This window comes from Lissotriton helveticus, chromosome 6, assembly GCF_964261635.1.
Source record: "Lissotriton helveticus chromosome 6, aLisHel1.1, whole genome shotgun sequence".
Taxonomy (NCBI): Eukaryota; Metazoa; Chordata; class Amphibia; order Caudata; family Salamandridae; genus Lissotriton; species Lissotriton helveticus.
Genome location: NC_136067.1, coordinates 1167449469 through 1167469691, shown reverse-complemented (window position 1 = coordinate 1167469691; position 20223 = coordinate 1167449469). Strand labels below are relative to the sequence as shown.

The following is a 20223-nucleotide window of genomic DNA, read 5'->3' as shown; positions in this document are numbered from 1 at the left end:
TACAGATACCACCCAGAGAAGAAAGAAAAAAACAATTGTGGATTGAAAAGAAATATGACTGTGATTTACACTTTTGCCGATCATGCTTGTATTGTATATGTGTGCAGAGGACTAGTCTTTACTGTATCTGTGGCCTTTCGACAACACATTAGAGAATATGGTGGTTGTCCCTACCTCTTTGTTCTGTGCCGAATTGTAATTATAACTAGATTTATATGTGAAACCCCTTGGAGCACCACAGTCTTATTACTCACCACCAAACGTGCAGTATGTGCTTCTATAATAGACCCCACCTCTGCACGAGATGGGAAAAAGTTAAAATAATCCTTTTTAATATATATAAGCATCCGCCACTCTGGCAGTGGCATGCCTCATCATCAGGTTCACCCTGACCCCTAAAACTCAGGGTGGGCTCAACCATATTCCAGGGAGCCCTTGCATGTTAGGGTGTCTGGGGGAAGCAACGTGGAAATAAAAATACCTCATCCACTCCCAAGGTATCCCTTTAATAGTGGGGTGGATGGGCTATGATTAAAAAGAATAATGTATGAGGGGCATACAGGATATAATGGTCCTATGACCCTCGTGGTGCCACCCGGTGATAATTCATGCCACTACTAGAGTGGGTGAGGGTTATGTAGGAAAAAGGATTCATTTCCCTTTTTCCCATCTCGTGCAGAGGAGATGTCTATTTACGAAGCGCAAGAAGTGGGCAGGTAAAAACGCATGAAACCATGGATTATAATTCTGCTGCCATCACTGACAGCTCAAATACTACCATGAAAGAGCATTAGCAAATTTCACTGAGGTTAGAGATGCACTTTGGCTGTACCACCTTCATTACAACAGAGGCTAGCTCTGTTAAAGACTGACTCCACTGAAATGTGAAGCCTGTCCTCACATGTTGTTGATCTCAGAAAAGGAAAACATAGACCAGATCAAAAAATGTAAATAGAGCAGGGCTGCACTGTTTGACCACACTGTGCAGCGGACATTTGTTCCAATACCATCTCACTAGAAAGATCAACCAAATCCACTGCCACTCAACCATCCACCACCACAATATTATGTTTATTCTGTGGTACCAGCCCACAGCAAAGAACAACTAAGTAGCCTCATTTTTACCATCACATCATTACACTACACGCCTCACACATCAGTATCACCATAACCCACTTATAGTCACCACACTGGTAAAGTCTACCACTGACTCACAACACTACACTACCACCTCAGACCAGAACACTACACCCACAGCACTACTATATTACCACTACACAACACCCTACTATTTTCCTACTATTGTCCTTAAACTGCTACACAAGCTTCCAAACTACATTATCACCCTCCGGTGAAAACGTGACACCAAAGCACCTCTCTGTTTTAAATAACACAACACCATGGCACTGCATTAGCACTCGTGCTATCGAATATCTCCAAATATATCACACACCCTCCCCAACACAGTCTCGTAACTCCCAAGACCAAATACCACTGCCACATGTAAACTCACAGCAGCCCCACACCACCCTTGTAATGCTCCATCATCACACAGCAAAACCCTGGAAGGGCCTTTTCTAGTTGTTCTGGAACTTTCTAGAGACACATTCTGATGGGTATTTTAAGCAACATGGAAGTGTAAAGGGGAGAAAATCACTAATGCACAGTCAATTTAGAAACACCTCTTCCTGATACATGATAACCAAAGGACAATTGAGGAAGATTAGTCACGTTTATTAGAAAGCCAAAAATAACTGAAAATAAACACACCTCAACACGAGGGTATAGAAATACAAAGGAAACAGCATAAAGTCAAATCTATGCACCCAATTTAGACTGTACAACATGAGTAGAACTATTAGTTTGAGAAGGAGGATACAGACAATCAAGAAGCAAGAGTCCAAATTACCATGCATCAAGGGCTGATGAACAAACAGCATTTAAATATATCCCTACTCTTTCACTATAGTGACATCTCTACTTTAATGAGTAAGTATATTGAATCAGGAGGAAAGGTGTCAGTCGTGGAGGCTTCCTAAGAAGTCTCTCCACCATTGAGATGAATCAGGCAGCATAAAGCCACTATCACAAGAGGAAGAGTTTGTTCTGAGATGCTCCCTCTCCAAAGGCAAGGAAGATGTGGTCACTATCCCTAATTCCAACAGCCAGTTGGCCACAGGTAGAATTCCCATGATTCTCTTCTGGCACGTACTCCACAATGGGTACAGCCATGAGCGTGCTTTTGCATGGTGTTCTCCATGTGGATCCTTTGCAACAATTTGTCCTTGGTCCCCGTGCCTTCTACCATGTGAAACCAACTTCTTTCCTTTATCGCCTCCAAGCCATATGATTGTAACTTCTTTTCTCCTTGCCTGGATGCTAAAACAAAGACATTACTTTGTTTTAAGGAATGCTTCTCTGCCTGCAATGCAAAACGTGAGGAAGAACAGCTTCCACAGCGCGCATGAAATTCAGAACATTAATCCAAAAGCAAGAGTTTGCAAGGGGTTTGCATTTCAGGCCTACAGCTTTGGCTAAGATAAGAATGTATCATTTAAACATTGCTAGTGAAAGAACTATATTTCATTTCGACTAACACATTTACCAAAATATAGAAAGTATTATTATTAAACACATTTAGTTCATGAGCAGTGTCAAACTTAACACGCTTGCTTCATGTTAGCGTTTTATGCTAGTTTCATTTCCATTCATCCATTTCAATCTTTATTTCGATCTACTTAGATCATAAAAGATATACATACAATTTAAAACCAACTTACAATCAATAGCGAATAAAACAGAAATGATAAAACCTTGCAGTAGACATTTTAAAAGAGTTACATTTATTTCCTTTGTTAACTCTTCATACTACTTATCAGTACACCAAAATATGTCACATAGATACATTAACGTGGTTCACAATTCTAACACTCACATTTAAACAAGGCACGATTATATGGGGGAGTGCTCTATGCGTGATTAGGATGCACCCCTACAAATAAGTCAAATACGAAACTTCCACTCTATCAACCCCTTTTTTCAACCCTCCTTTGGTATCCATAAACTACAGCTTTGTGTTCAGCACACCAACACATTTCATTATAAAAACAGAACGCCTGTCTTTATCAATGTTTGTTTTGACATAGCATTTCCCTCCCCTAATTATGTTTTTAATATGTTGCTCTGAATTAGCTTGAGTGGGATCACTGCAATCAAAACATTCGGTGATTTAGAAAGTGTTGTTTTAACTCGGTATCAACACAAACGGTAGTTCCGCTTCCCTGTGCTCAATAGTAACTTTTTGGAGTGACGCTATCTCTGCAGGTGAAATCGCCGTGACTCAGAAGGCATTGACCTACGGGCCGGCAGCCATGATCGGTATGTGGAGAGCATGTGATTAGCTCTCACTGTGGAATGAGGCTCTGCATGTGCGTCTCCGGCGGCCGAGCCCTCCCACACTCAGCTAAGATGTAAACCCTGTGTTGGTGCCTCCGCCCGGAAGAAGAAACTACAGAGAGGAGGTGGGTGAAGACGGGCTGCTGGACCCGCCAAGGACAGAACAGCTGGAGCCGGATTGATGCACATGACTGGCCAGCGGGGCAGGATGCCAGAGCAAGCGCAGCGCTCGGTCGGTGTCATAATGCCCGACGGGCAGGAGATCTGCTTGGCAGTCGGGGTACGTGTTGATGCAGTAATCCAGAGGGGGAATGGGATGCCGCAGGTGATGTGTGGAGCTTGTGTGGCGATGGTGGGAGGGGGGCTAGGAAGGGCCGGGAGCTAAAATGAATGATTATTTAGCATTTCAGAACTTTTTCTCATGTATGAAACCCACCCTTCTAGCCCAAGGAAGGAGCAATTGCAATGTTCATTCTCTCTGCCAGGAAGTTGCCCTCTTGGATAGCTCGAAATTCTGACTCTTCTAATTAAATAATATTTCTGCGATTGGTCTCCAAAATAGGCTTAGAAGTCCCGCGCGATTCTGCTGTGGCACACTGGCCAAATATTCAGTTATGTGCAAATTACGCGGCCAGTGAAGGCACCGCGGGTTGCTGTCCTGCCCCTGACGCTTCTGTGTGTGCCCAATCACGAGCCTTGCGTTTTATGAGCTCCTCTCCTGCCACACCGTATGTTATCTCTGGTACATCATTATTTCCGTGTGAGCAAGCATTTAATAGCTGGCACTCGAGAACGATTTCATGCGCACTCATTCGGCTTGCGTGGTTTCTGAGCCGTTTCCCAGACTCGCTTATCATAATGTTTTGAAACCAGGATTCCTGCTGAAACGAAAATGTGACAACATAACTTTGCACTGCAGTACAACGGTGCTAAGATGAGAGTGTGGGACAACCAGGGCTTTAAGTGGGCTGGGTCTTGCCGGTGCTCAGCAGCGGTAGTTCTTAAAAGCAGGCGCCGAAACTGGTCCCTATCGCGCTCTCTATTTTTACCCTGGGGGGGGGGGCGTAACTCGTTCTTTTGTTTTATATAGCGCAAAATTGGAGGGCTATACATTAGCACCAGTTACATTTCACAAGCACATATTCATTTTTTTAATCACCATATGTACTGCTGACGTTAGACTCGAACCTGCCGTCTCAGCTCGAAAGCTCTAGCCTTACGCCACATGCTCGCTCACAAAAAACGGCAGCATTTTCAGTATTATATACAACGAAAACATAGTTAGTTCATATTTATCTTATTTACAACAATTGACAAAGGCAATAGTACTGGCTTGTTGCAGGTGCCATGTCACTTTTACCTTTACTACCTCATGTATTTCACAGTTTTTACTACCTCATGTATTTTGTTTGCTCACAATTGTCACTTTTACCTTATGTAAGTAACGTATGTTTTTGCAATCTGTTCTTTTGTAATGTTTCTCATTATGTTTCATCTCTGTTCCTAATGTGAAGCGCTCTGACGCCTTCGGGTAAAGTCCGCGCTATATAAAAATGCATAAATAAATAAAAATAAATAAATAAAAACTTGTATTATATATTTGGATGTAATGATAGAAGAAACACAATACCAGTCCGGTGGCACACTATGCTAAGCACAGATTTTAAGCATGTGTTTTAGGCCAAGCCCGTAATTATATCGCCCAGGCCCCTACGAGAGACAACCCCCCCACCCCCCAGTTTTTTTCATCCTACTTAAAGCTACGGGGACAACTTGTCGTCGCTATAGTGTTTTTTTGTCTGTGAAAATGTTCCCCAGGGAAAGCTACCCTAATCAGGAATTTAAAATATGTACTTGTGCCAGACAAGCAGCTCAAAACAGGCATTGTTTGGAAGTCGGCTGTGGTGGACAGAATAACACAAACTTGTCAGTAGAGCATGTGTAGTCTAGCGAGTGGAATTGGAGTAATTGCTTCAGCAGCAGCGCCGGACTGGGAACAAACCACAAAAATAGGCCCGGACCACAAAATAAAACTGTCCAACATGTGCTAATCAGATAGCTAAAAAGTGACCCACATTTGCAAATGAGGCCTGTTTGGAATTTATAAAGACGCACTGATGGGTCTTTTGCACGGTATGGGGGATTCCACTCATCTGGTGTTGCTGATAATATCAGAGATACCAACTGTAACAAGCATTGGAAATGCAATAGGTCTCGGATTTATTTGAGTTTGAGCTAATGGCATTGTAAATGGCAATGTCTTTTCGTCATGTGTTATGGAGTGTATGCATGTGGCGTTGTTCGCCCTAAGTTGGCAGGGTATGCTCAGACGTGAGTCCCTTGCTCACTTTGCCATTGGAGTCAAGCAAGCCCGGCTGAAGACGGCTGTAATGCCAATACCAGAAACCGGTCCTGGGAAACTTGATTCCGGTCCAGGGAAGACATGGCTTGGCAGTTCGGGCTGGACTGTTCCCATGAGGCACAGGGTCAGACTGATTTGCATATGGCCATGTCTGAACTGGGGTGGCGGAGTGAGCTAAAGAACGGTGATGGATTAAACCCAGATCAGTTGACTAGGGGTGAGTGTTTGTATTGTCAACGCTCCGTCCATCACCACCTTTGCATGTGGTGTGTAGTGGAATTATGTGGGTTGGATTTGAATTGTAGCAATGGTGTCATGCTGTGCTTTAGATGAATATGTTTAAAAGTAAAGTGTTGTATACAAAATGTGATGAGCAAATCACTGAAAGGCGCGCTGGTTTTACTTGAAACAAAAAGGTTTCTCCACGATTTTTTAGGATAAATTGATTGGAGTTTTCAATAACAGAATTCACTTAATTCTTGAGTTAACCATTAAAGATTATTCATTTCCAAAATGATTTTCAGCAAAATTCATAGTCATTCATTTTATTCATGAATATTTTCTTGCATTACTTCATGCCCGCCCAATGCATTTCAGGGTGTCCCTTCGTCAGGGGCCTAAAACATGAAAACATACAGGACCTTAGTGTTCAGCGTGCGAATTTAGAGCCTTACACATGTATACAATCAAGTTATGCTATGACATTAATAAACTTAGTACAAATAATATAGGATTGACTGTAGGCTGATTCAAACGGAATCCGAATACAAATGAGCAAATTAAATAGATGACTGGGTGGGGTCAAACGAGTGAGTAACTAGGAGGATACTGTGTGAATGGTGAAGTACTGCCATGGATCGACCAGGCTACATAACGATTATAAGAAAAAGACGAGAAGGACTAGCGTGGTAGAAGGGAAAGTCGGGGACTTACCGGATGAAAAATGCATGGAGCTCTCGAAGTTCCCAACGCGGAAGCGATGGTGTGGATAGTGAGCCAATGGGGTGGCTGATTATAAGGGTGTGGGGAAATCACGTGACTAGATAATCGTGAAACGGACTTAAAAGATGTGATAATGCCCCCTTAAATGAGGTCGGAAACGTGTGTTACCGTAAAATAGATCCAAGTCTAGGTGAGAATGGATTTGGAACGTTTTGAAAAATCCCGCGGTCGGGGGACCGAGTGGGGAGTGAAGCGCGCTCTGTGATAGGTGGACGGTGAGACACGTGGTGTGCCGTCGAGATGTAAACAAACCTGCGGGAACGGATGACGTTATGCATAATAGCGCGAGTGCATGAAGTGGGAAAGGACCGAAGGTGAAAATTAACAGGAAGCATCGTGGATTGTCAAGAGCCAAATGGAAAGTGTGTAGGAGACATAGAAATAAAGAGTGAAGAATGAAAAAGTGAAAATTACAGTCATGAAACAGCGAATTGAATGATGTCAAAGATGATATCAATATTAATGTCTGTACAATGAAAAACAATCTATCATGAAGAAACAAAATTAAGATGCTAGTAATATTGGAGCGGAAAAGCTCTCAAAGGTACCAATAGTTGTGTTGCAGATCACAAAAAGCATGAATATTCAATTCGATCATTAATCCCTGTTGGTTGAAGGGAATTGAGTTTTTTTATCCAGTGGAATTCTGCCTGTAGACGTTGTTTAGTGGGGTCTGTGTCATATCGTTGTGGGAGCATCTCCAGAATGGTAAATTTCAGCTGGGCGATTTGATGACTGCATTCTAGCCAATGATTGGCTACCGCTGATTTCATCTGCTTAGTGCGGATGTTACTTTTATGTTCAGAAATTCTGGTTTTAATTTTTCTTTCCGTCTGCCCAACATATATTTTGCCGCACGGGCATTTGATTGCATAAATCACATTTTTGCTGTCACAATTGCCGGTGTATTGAAGATTTATTTTATAACCTTTAGATGGATGCAGAAATGTGTTTCCAAGTATTGCATTGTTGCAGTGTATGCAATTATAACATTTAGACATTCCTTTATGTACAGTTTTAGTTGTTTTTGTGAGAGTCAGCATTTCCTTTAGATTTCTTGATCTTTTATATGCGAAAGTTAAATGTTCGTTGTAGAGATTTGTCAAATCTGGTTCATCTTTGATCAGAGCCCAATGTTGATTAATGATTTTCTTAATCTTTTTAGCTGCTGTAGAAAATTTTAAGACACAAACTGTTTTTTGTTCCGAGGTCTATGGCCTGGATGTTAATAGACTCTCTCTGGAAAAAGTAGCTACTTTTTGAATTGATTGGTCAAGGACCTCTTTAGGATATCCACGGTCTAAATATTGTTGTTGTTGATCTTGTATGGTTTTATCCAAAGTTTGTTGGTCAGAGGTGATTCTTTTCAATCTGATGAATTGAGATGTTGGCAGATGTTTTTTCAATGTCTCCGGGTGAAAGCTTTGAAACAATAAGCTAGAATTGCGGTCAGTGGCTTTTCTGTAGACTTGAGTGTGTACTTCCTGATTGATGATGGTTATTCGGACATCTAGGAAAGAGATGGTTTCCTTATGTATGGTGTGTGTAAATTTGATTCTAGGGTTCACTTGGTTAAGTTCCATGATGTTAATTAGGAGTTGTTCTTTATCTCCTCTCCAGATCAGAAATAGATCATCGATGTATCTTTTGAATATTATTAGATGGTCTGTCTAGTTAGCGTTGTTCAAGATGTTGTCATGTTCGAATTTTGACATATACATGTTCGCATATGAGGGAGCTCCCCCAAAGCCCATCGACGTCCCGTTGCATTGATTGAAGTACTTGTTGTTCCATTCAAAATAGCTGTGGTACAGCGCAAAATGCATTAGTTCAATCAGAAAAATCTTGTTGGCTTCACATTCTTGGTCTTGGAGTAGATTCCATTCAAAGGCTTCAAGGCCTTCATTATGCGGAATAGATGTGTATAAAGACATCACATCGATTATGCCTAGCCAATACTCCGTGTCCGGTTCCAATTCAATAGTTCTGAGCAAATTGAGAAAAGCAGTCGTGTCTTTGATGTAGGTGCGTCCCTTTTGGACGATTGGCTGTAAGAAACAGTCTAAATATTTACCAATTCTGTCTGATATTGACCCACAAGCAGACACTATAGGTCTAAATGGTGGTTGCTTCATATCTTTGTGAATTTTTGGTAACATATATATTTTTGGCCTTCGTGGGTATTTGGTTTCCAAAAATTGTTTTGTTCTTTCATCAATCCATTTCATTTCAAGAGCATGTTCCAAAATTGATATGAGTGTTTTTTGATATTCTTCTGTGGGGTCAGTGTCCAGAGGAATGTATGTATTAGTGTCATTTACGTGTTGGTTGACATTGTTTTGATAAAAGTCGGTATCCATAATGACAAGGGCTCCGCCTTTATCTGCTCTTTGGAAGGTAAGTTCTGTGTCTCTGGATAAGAGAATCATGGTACTCCATTCTGTTTTAGACAAGTTGCTTTTGGTGTTTTTGTTGAAATTGATCTTTTGAATATCTGCCAGGATTAGTCTTTCACATACTTCTAAGGTTGTGTGCGAGTATGGAACACAGAATGTACTCTTGGGTTTGAATGTTTTAATGGTAGCTTCTGGTGTGGATATTGAATCCTTGAAAAAATATTTGAGTTTGAGGGTTCTGAAAAATTCAAACAATGCGATCTCAGTTTCAGCCAGATTGGTCTTATATGTCGGTACAAATGATGTTCCTTTGTTGAGCACAGCCATCTGTGCCGGTGTGAGATATTTAGAAGATATGTTGATCACTAAGTCGTTTTTGTGTTTTTCTGGCTCCTTGTTCGTTTGGCTATTTCTTCTGGAGATTCTTCTGTCCCTCCTGTTGTGCCTGAAGGGGGGGCGTTGGCTGCTGGGCTTATGTCTAAAAAAGGCTGTTTTTTGGTGGATGTACTTGGTTGCTGCATCTTTTCGATTGGTTGTCTGGTTTGGGAGATGTCTGATTCAGAAACTAGGCTTTCTTGTGAAGAATTAGTTGTGGGTTTTGTTTTTGGTTGTTGCCATTTCTTTTGGTTGTAGATTTCAGCCCAAGTGTACACTTCATCATACTTGTAATCGATAGTATCTCTTTTATATTTTCTGACTTTTCTATCATTTACTTCCTTGGCATATTTGTCTAGTTTCTTATTAACATCTTCTAGAGTTGTTTGTAAGTCCGGGAATTTTTCTAGTTCTTTTTTCATGTTGTTGAGATCTAGTTCGATTTCTTTTAATACTTTTGAAAGTTCTTGTATGATTAATAGGATTAAATCGAGCGAACATTTATTTAAAATTTGATACCATTTTTCAACAAATTGTTTACTATATTTACACAACATTGGTTTTAGAGCGATTCTCAACCCTCTAGGAATTCTCTTGTTCTTAGGATAGTGTATTAATGTGGTAGCATGAAGTCGTTGGTTGATTTATTTTTTGCTTAAGAATTCGAATTGTCTAATTAATTGTGCTGTGGTTGACACCCCGAAATGCATTGGGCGGGCATGAAGTAATGCAAGAAAATATTCATGAATAAAATGAATGACTATGAATTTTGCTGAAAATCCTTTTGGAAATGAATAAACTTTAATGGTTAACTCAAGAATTAAGTGAATTCTGTTATTGAAAACTCCAATCAATTTATCCTAAAAAATCGTGGAGAAACCTTTTTGTTTCAAGTAAAACCAGCGCGCCTTTCAGTGATTTGCTCATCACATTTTGTATACAATACGTAAGACACCTTTGGCACAGTGTTACAAGGAAACGCGCTAAGAACTCCTCTAATCTTTTTGAAAGACATTGAGTGCACGGAGATCTAATAACCTCATTAAAAGTAAAGTGTGCCATACTGCGATTGCTACAATAGTTAATTGTGGATGCGTTAACAATTGATGTGTGTACTGATGGCTGGTGGTTTGTGTGCCTGTAGAAATTGTGCACTGATGGCTGGTGGTGTGTGTGCCTGGTGGAAGCGTGCACTGCCAGCTGGAGGTGTGTATGCCTGGTGGAAGCGTGCACTGAAACTGGTGCTGTGTGTGCCTGGTGAAAGCGTGCACAGACGGCTGGTGGTGTGTGTGCCTAGTGAAAGCATGCACAGACGGCTAGTGCTGTGTATTCTTGGTGAAAGCGTGCAGTGAAGGCTGGTGTTGTGTGTGCCTGTTGAAAGTGTGCACAGACGGCTGGTGGTTTGTGTGTGTGCCTGGTAAAAGTGTGGTAGTGAGTGTGTGGTGGTGAGTGTGTGGTGGTGAGTGTGTGGTGGTGGTGTATGGTGGTGTGTGTGTGTGTGTTTATGTGTGGTGGTGTCTGTGTATGTGTGGTGTGTGTGTGTGGTGGTGTGTGTGCGTGGTGGTGTGTGTGTGTGTGGTGGTGTCTGTGTGGTGTGTGTGTGTGTGGTGTTAAATGTGTGGTGTTGAATGTGTGGTGTTATGTGTGTGGTGTGTGTGTGGTGTTATGTGTGTGGTCTTATGTATGTAGTGTTATGTGTGTGGTGTTGTGTGTGTGGTGTGGTGTTGTGTGTGTGTGTGTTGTGTGTGTGTGTGGTGTTGTGTGTGTGTGTCTGGTGTGTGTGTGGTCTTATGTATGTAGTGTTATGTGTGTGGTGATGTGTGTGTGGTGTGGTGTGTTTGTGTGTGGTGTTGTGTGTGTGTGTGTGCAGTGTGTGTGGTGTGTGTGGTGTGTGCCTGTGTGGTGTTGTGTGATCCTCTGTGAGACACCGGGGTCTGTCATCTGGAATGGAAGCTTTGGTCAGAGGGGGGAACATGGAAATGTTGCGCTCCTGTGAAAGAGCTGGCAGGTGATTGTGGTCCCCCTTAGGAGCCAAAGACTCTGAAAGCAGTGCCCCTGTGTTTAACACCACCACACCAGTGTGCCTCAAGTACCATGTGCCAGGTCTTCTAGGTGCCTAGAACAACGTCCCAGTGAAAGCACTGGACTTCACTGGCACCAAAGCACGTCATTTGTGTGCACCCCGCACACCCACACACTGCTCACCCTACACACTGCTCACCCTACACACTGCTGGCCCTGGACACTCACACACTGCTCACCCTGCATACTCACACACTGCTCACCCTGCACACTCACACACTGCTCACCCTACACACTCACACACTGCTCACCCTGCACATTCACACAACGTTCACCCTGCACACTCACACACTGCTCACCCTACACACTGCTCACCCTGCACACTCACACACTGCTCACCCTGCACACTCACACACTGCTCACCCTACACACTCACACACTGCTGGCCCTGGACACCCACACACTGCTCATCCTGCATACTCACACACACTGCTCACCCTGCACACTGACACACTGCTCACCCTACACACTGCTCACCCTGCACACTGACACACTGCTCACCCTGCACACTGACACACTGCTCACCCTACACACTGCTCACCCTGCACACCCACACACTGCTCACCCTGCACACTCACACACTGCTCACCCTACACACTCACACACTGCTGGCCGTGGACACCCACACACTGCTCACCCTGCATACACACACTGCTCACCCTACACACTCACACACTGCTGGCCCTGGACACCCACACACTGCTCACCCTGCACACTGACACACTGCTCACCCTGCACACTCACACACTGCTCAGCCTACACACTCACACACTGCTGGCCCTGGACACCCACACATTGCTCACCCTGCATACACCCACTGCTCACCCTACACACTCACACACTGCTGGCCCTGGACAGCCACACACTGCTCACCCTGCACACTAACATACTGCTCACCCTACACACCCACACACTTCTCACCCTGGACATACATACACTGCTCACCCAGCACACTCCGGGAAAAGGACTCTCGCTGCGCGACGCTGCATGCGCAGTGTACGCTAGGCCCGAGCCCATAAAAACCAAAGGTGAGATTTTCAGGTATCGGGATTCTGGATGCTTGAATCGGGAGGAGGGAGACTAGCCTTCAAATCGGTAGTCTCACGCCTGAATCGGGAGGGTTGGCATGTATGCGGTAAAGAAAACAGCACAACTAGGTCTGGGCGTGCAATAGCTAAACCTAGCTGGTTTAAGGATTTGAATGCTATTAGCGTTTGTTCTATTCTGTATAACTGTCATTGTTAACTCAGACAGTGCTGTATTTTACTACCAGAGACTTTGGGTGTCCAGGGGTGCAGCAGGTGCAGTGACACAGGGAACCTGAGGGTCTCACTTAACCCAGACAGTGCTGTATTTTAGTATCAGTGGCTGTGGGTGTCCAGGGGACGGTGTAGCAGGTGCAGTGACACCGGGACCCGAGGGCCTCACTTAACTTAGACAGTGGTGTGTTTTGCTACCAGTGGCTGTGGGTGTCCAGGGGTGCAGCATGTGCAATGACACCGGGAACCTGAGGGCCTCACTTAAATCTGACAGTGCTGTATTTTACTACCAATGTCTCTGGGGGTCCAGGGGTGCAGCAGGTGCAGTGACACCGGGACCCCGAGGGTCTCACTTAACTCTGACAGTGCTGTATTTTACTACCAGTGTCTCTGGGTGTCCAGGGTTGCAGCAGGTGCAGTGACACCGGGACCCCGAGGGTCTCACTTAACCCAGACAGTGCTGTATTTTACTACCAGTGGCTGTGGGTGTCCAGGGGACGGTGCAGCAGGTGCAGGGACACCGGGTCCCCGAGGGTCGCACTTAAGTCTGACAGTGCTGTATTTTGCTACCAGTGGCTCTGGGTGTCCAGGGGTGCAGCTGCAGTGACACCGGGACCCCAAGGGTCGCACTTAAATCTGACAGTGATGTATTTTGCTACCCATCCTTGCTCGCTCCAGGGCCCCCGTCTTGCACCCCGAGGTGTGCGGCAGGAGCCTCCATACTAAGTGCCTACAAAGGTCACCGCCCCTCCCCCGGGGCCTGCTGGGCGGGAGCTGGAAGCGATGCCCCCGCCGGAGGATCGGGACAGTTTTAAATATCCCTCCTTGGAGAGGGGGCAGATCCGTGCTTGCGAGACCCCGCTTCCTATCAGGCTAGCAGCAGCTTCCCATGACAAAGAAAAGCAAAACACAAAAACAAAACACAAAAAAATACCATAGGAGCAAATGACAGCAAGCGGTTGCTAGGTAATTTCGCTACCTAACCAAACATCACAGAAAAACATTTCCCAAGCAATTTGTTGGGAAGGAGGAAAAATATATCAAACTCACCTTGACATGTTTACGCGAAGGCAACGATCACGAATTATTTACAGCGCGCTGGAAAATCTACGGATATGCTAACTGGGCGGCCGATACCCCGCGGGGACACAGAGTGACCTACAGAATGACATGCTCAGAGAGTCCCGTGCCAAGAGGGTGTCGTACACCGAGAGTGAGAACACATACAAACACGTATAGATTGAAAATACTAGACACACCAACGCCGCGCGCCACAAATACAGAATAATAGACATGGATCCTAATAGAGGGCATAGCTGAGAGAGAGGCAGGTGTAAATACACAAACAGTCCGCCCACCAGGGACACAAGAATAACAGGCAAAGTGAGTGACGAATACAAATACACAAACGCGCGCACAGAGTCGATGACAGGCACAGAGATAACAGATACGCACACACAAATATAGGAAGAGCGAGGAAGAAAGGAGCGCACAGTCGGACTGCACAGACTCTTGGCCAGTGAAAAATGAAGACACGCCCTCTCTTTCTCTCTCTCGTTATATACACGCGCACACGGTGGTCAGCACACTAAGTGACAATCCCACAGAGATAGAGGTCTAGAGTGATTGGGACACGAAGAGAGAGACGCATTCCAAAGTGTGACCCACACCAAGAATTAAAGGGGCATAGTATGACATACACACAAAGTAACAGATGCAGAGTGTAACCGACAGGGAGGGATGGACACAGGTTGACAGGAAGAAAGATACTCCGACACCATTCTGCACACATACATAACAATTGTGGATATACAGTGGCAACTAAAATATGCTCAAAGAGAAACACGCCATACATACGTGTATGTGCAGGTGGGCACCCAGAAATAGGGGGCAGAAACAGCAACAGACACCCAGAGTGCGATAGGGTGTAATCTGAAATTTGTATTTATTTATTTATTTATTTATTTATTGAGAAGTTTTCTATAGCGCTAACAAGACCCGAAGGTAGCAGAGCGCTTTACAGTAAAGGGAATGAAAAAAGTGAACAACATGACACGTAACAAGTAAAAGCGATCAACGAAAGACAATTTGGATGGAGGAAAAGTTCGGACAGCCGGACTTCTTGGTAACAGGATTCAGAGTTACCGCATAGTTCTGGGGATGCTTGCTGATCCTAGTTACCCACAACCTAGGGAACGGGTAAGGAACAAGGATTTGAGTTGGCTCTTGAATTCCGCATAAGACGGTATGGTTCTGAAGTGCGGGGGGATGGAGTTCCATATTTTGGGTGCATTTCCTGTGAAGGAGCAGTCCGTAGTTCTCTTCATTCTGGTTTTTGGTAGGATGAGCAGTAGGGAGTTGGAGCTTCTCAAATTTCTAACTTGGCCTGCTTTTTTGAGCTTGTTTGCCAAGTATTCTGGTTTGCCGGTATGGAGGGCCTTGTGGGTTAGGCAGGCCGTTCTGAAGGTACTACGCATTTCCACAGGGAGCCATTCGAGTTCTTTGAGTGCCGGGGAGATGTGGTCAGATTTTTTTGCAGCCTGTGATCATTCTCGCTGCCGCATGAAGTGTTGTTTTTAGTGGGGCCAGGTGCGATTTGGGAACGCCTGTTAGGATTGAGTTCCCATAGTCCAGTCTTGATAGAACTAGAGATTGCGTGGCTAGTTTGAGGTCCTTGTTAGGAATGTAAGGTTTGATTTTGTTCAGAAGTCTGAGGTTAAAGAATGCACTTTTCGCCGAGTTCTTGATGTGATTTGTCAAGGTTAGTTTGGGGTCTAGGGTGAAACCCAGAGATTTTACGGAGTCAGCTAGCGTGAGATTACCTTTAAGAGCATCGATCGACTTCAGCCACTCGGTGATTTGAGGGTTGTCTTCTTTGTTTGAGATGAGAAGTGTTTCAGTCTTGTCGGGATTGAGTTTCAGGTGATTCTTTGTCAGCCAATCTTGAACATCATTAAGGACATCATTTAGTCTGTGGATGTCATTAAGAGAAGAGGTTTCCAGGTAAATCTGCGTGTCATCCTCGTAGAGGTGGAAGTGGATGTTGGACTTCCTGAGTAGCTTGGCGAGCGGTTCCATATAGATGTTAAAGAGCTGAGGAGAGAGCACTGATCCTTGAGGGACACCCTTGTTGACTTGCTGGGTTTCGGAGGTGAAGTTCTTCATTTTTATTATTTGCGAGCGCATATGTAGGAAAACCACTTAGAACTACCTCGCCGAGGCCAGCTCTTACTTGGTGAGGAGCTTATGGTCCACCGTGTCGAAAGCTGCGGAGAGATCAAGGAGTATGAGGAGGCAGCACTTGTCTGCGTCAAGAGAACCATGGATGTCGTCTATGATGTTCAGCATCGCGGTTTCTGTGCTGCGGCCTTGTCTGAAGCCGGATTGGAGGGGGTCCAGGAGATTGATGTTGTCCAGATGATGCGTCAATTGCAGGAGTACGCAGCGTTCCAAAGTTTCAGAGAGCAAAAGGAGGTTAGATATCGGTCTGAAGTTGTTCAAGTCAGTTGAGTCAAGACTGGGTTTTTTCAGCAGAGTGGTGAATTATTATTATTATTATTATTTTTAAAAAAGGTTAAATATGGAATTTGCTCACACATATGTTATATCGTACACTGGTGTGTAAGTGCAATTATACTTATACAGGTAAATTCATACTTATGTATTTAAATATGTGTGCTTTACCTTGTCCTTCGAGTATCAAACTGATACTTTTGTTAAAAAAAAAGCGCGCGCGCCACTGCCAGCATACGTCTTCAATTACAATTACCTTGTCCTTCGAGTATCAAACTGATACTTTTGTAAAAAAAAAAAAGAAATTCACATAGCAATGGTCGCAGACCAGAGCGACACACACTCCACACAATGACAGACACACCGCAGCTTCCATTAAACACCCAGCCTCCTCTACGCTCCGCATCCTCGGGCTGCGCTGAAGTCACGCGGCGGGGAAGCCGTGCCCTCCGGGACCCTCACTCGTCCACCCCACCGGTCATACTCACGTAAGTAGGGTCACACCTGGCAGTTCACTGACAGGCAGTGCACTCGGGCAGCTCGAATGCTAAGTAAAGGCGAGCGAGGCCGGGATGCGGCATGACCCTGTGGTCGGTGCTGGAAGCACTTGTTTCTGTATATCCTTTCTGAGCCGTGCATCGCCCGTCCTTCGGCCCCAGAAAATATTGGGAGCAATGTGTATACCTCCACCACAATTAATCTCCACCCTTCGTCCCGCAAGAGGGTCTTACTCTTACCCCGTGCTCACGCTTCGCCCTCCTCACCGGAGCAGTTCCGCCGGTCAGAACCAAGTATACCCTCAACTCAACTACTGCCGGACACAGGGGTCTGTGGTGAGAGGGGAGAGGCGGCTGATTGCGCGCCATGTACAATGTAGGGCGTAGGCACCAGAAGTCCTATATGATACTTTTGTGCAAATTAAAGATTCAAACCGGCACAACTGTTTTTCTAAGTAATGCCTTACAGAAGGTTAAATATGGAATTTGCTCACACATATGTTATATCGTACACTGGTGTGTAAGTGCAATTATACTTATACAGGTAAATTCATACTTATGTATTTAAATATGTGTGCTTTACCTTGTCCTTCGAGTATCAAACTGATACTTTTGTAAAAAAAAAAGCGTGCGCGCCACTGCCAGCATACGTCTTCAATTACCACGGCCATGACGGCCTCCATAATTGAAAATATATGGCCTCTGGTGCGCGTAACAGACACCAATAGGCCATGGGCGGAACTACGCGACCGCCCATGGCCTATTGCGTGTTCTGTTTTAAAAACACACGCACTGAAATGCCAATGAAAATGGACCTAGGAAATAACACGCACGAGCTGCGTGGAATTTCCAGGTCAATTTCTAAACGCCGGGAAACGGACTCTCGCTGCGCGACACTACTGCGCATTGTACGCTAGGCCGAGCCCTAAAAATCGACCCAGCAAACCATAAAACAGCCCCACACACTGTTAAACAATCAGGCCCACACACTAATCTGTTATGCCAGCCCATCGGACACTGCCTGCTTGCCCTATAGGGCAGTCCGACCCTGTTCAGTACCCTTTGTATAAGTGTACATAAGCGCGCCTTTCTGGTTGAACAGTGAGGGCTAGTATTCTGAACACAGGCATCCAGAATATTCCCCAAGATCAATCCACTTCATCAAGGAGAGCTCACCATGGACTAGCATATGTGTCAGTTATATTGTGGCTCTCCACTTTTCAGGCTTCTGTTGACTACAAAAAGCAGTTGGACTAGAAACAACTAAGATTCAGTGATTATAATTACCTAACCCGAAGGGATGGGAACTAATGGGCATATTATCAAGAACAGAGATAAAATTATCGCCAATTTAGCAGCAGGAAAGAACATGGGCTGCTATGGGAATTCACAAGAGCATATTATCAAGCCCATTATCGACGCTTTAGCGGCAGTTTCCTGCCGCTAAAGCGGCGATAACTTTATCACCGTTCTTGATAATATGCCCCTAAATTAGATGCAGCATTAGCCACAGGAGTTTATTATCGAGGATTTCCCTATATGTCCGCACTTATGCATTTGTTTGTTCCTTGTAGGTGAAAGCCTACGGGCAGGAGCTCTTCGATAAGGCGTGCCATGCTGTGAAGATCAAAGACCCTCATTTCTTTGGCCTCAGTGTTCTTCAAAGTAAGTGTATCTTGAGAAACCTACAATTACACGTGGCTAGTGCTGATTGCCAAAGGCTGATTCTGTGCTGGCGCGTTTCCCCGTCTACAAGATAGTACATATATTCACGAGGTCAGAAACTATTGTCAGCACTCACACGATCAAGAGTTCCTCAGATGAAGTTTGATGTTTTTAGCACAGGTGTAGACTATTGATGCCGGATAGTATTGTATTATTTTAATTAGATGAGTTAGGCTGCTGTGACACACCTTACCGTGAGTGATATAACCAACTTACTTGATCGGAGGAGAAAGGTGTTTGATGGAGAAAACGTGTTAACTCAAAGGGGTAACCTAGTATTCCTCAGACACGGGATACGTATATATGGTACTAGCTTACCCGACGCACGTTGCTGCGATCTCCGAAGAAAGAAAATTCAAGGGAACTCGTTATTATAACATTCAATTTACATTGTGTCATTTTTATTGAAACCTATTCATTTTAATATGGAAAACATTTCAAACTGTAATTTTAATTCTATTTATTTATTTGAGTGATTGTGGATACACGATTTTTTGTTTTTCCGTCTGGTGCGTACATCAGTATTCGAAACATTATGAGGGCCCTTGGGGGCCGATATTTAAAAAACATTTATGCCAGAAACCTTCGTAGGAGTGTACTCAACAACTTCCCAAAGTTTCCTGGCGATCGGATGAATGCTGTTTTAATTCTATTTATTTATTCGAGTGCTTGTGGATACATGATTTTTTGTTTTTCCGTCTTGTGCGTTCATCAGTATTCGAAAGATTATGAGGGCCCTGGGGTGCCGATATTAAAAAAAAATTTATGCCAGAAACCTTTGCAGGAGTGTACTCAACAACTTCCCAAAGTTTCCTGGCGATCGGATGAATGCTGTTTTAATTCTATTTATTTATTTGAGTGCTTGTGGATACACGATTTTTTGTTTTTCTGTCTTGTGCGTACATCAGTATTTGAAAGATTATGAGGGCCCTGGGGGGCCGATATTTAAAACATTTTTATGCCATAAACCTTCGCGGGAGTGTACTCAACAACTTCGCACAGTTTCATGGCGATCGGATGAATGGTGTTTTAATTCTATTTATTTATCCGAGTGCTTGTGGATACACTATTTGTTGTTTTTCCGTCTGGTGCGTACATCAGTATTTGAAAGATTATGAGGGCCCTGGGGTCCGATATTTAAAAAAATGTTATGCCAGAAACCTTCGCGGGAGTGTACTCAACAACTTCCCAAAGTTTCATGGCGATCAGATGAATGGTGTAGTAATGCATAAAGGACAAACAGACAGACAGACAGACATACATTCATTTTTAGGTCTCGGCTAGCCGCGCGAAGCGCGTCTCCGCCGAGCCCCTATTGTCGGCATGTGAGCTTCCCAGGAGACAGTCCTGGCCGCGCGCATCGCCTTGGAGGCGATTTGAAAGTGGCACGCGCTGACTGGCACGCGCCGCGCTCGGCCTGGCTGTCTCCTGGGAAGCACAAACACGAGCGGACATGGCCGGCCGGGCGCACTGATTGATTGCTTGGGCGAATGGCGGGCAGAGTTTGCTGGTACCGATCGGCTTTTTGCACCCTCAGAACGGTCGTATTGAGTGGCTGCCATAAATACATGTTCTTTGGGGGCTGTGAGAGTCAGACTCCAGACTAAGGAGGACGG

At 44.4% G+C, this 20223-nt stretch overlaps 1 protein-coding gene across 4 annotated transcripts in view; it reads left to right on the top strand.

Moving 5' to 3' along the window:
* The first annotated feature begins 3241 nt into the window (after nucleotides 1-3241).
* FRMD1 (FERM domain containing 1) overlaps nucleotides 3242-20223 on the top strand; it is a 797190-nt gene continuing 780208 nt past the window's right edge. For 2 of the 4 annotated variants that reach the window (XM_078648856.1, XM_078648853.1), the window contains exons 1-2: nucleotides 3343-3676; nucleotides 18457-18547. In XM_078648856.1, the coding sequence (XP_078504982.1) occupies nucleotides 3578-3676; nucleotides 18457-18547 (190 nt within the window). In that variant the 5' untranslated portion in view covers nucleotides 3343-3577. Of the gene's footprint in view, nucleotides 3677-18456; nucleotides 18548-20223 lie in introns of all 4 variants that reach the window. The other 2 variants (XM_078648855.1, XM_078648854.1) reach the window with 2 other exon arrangements.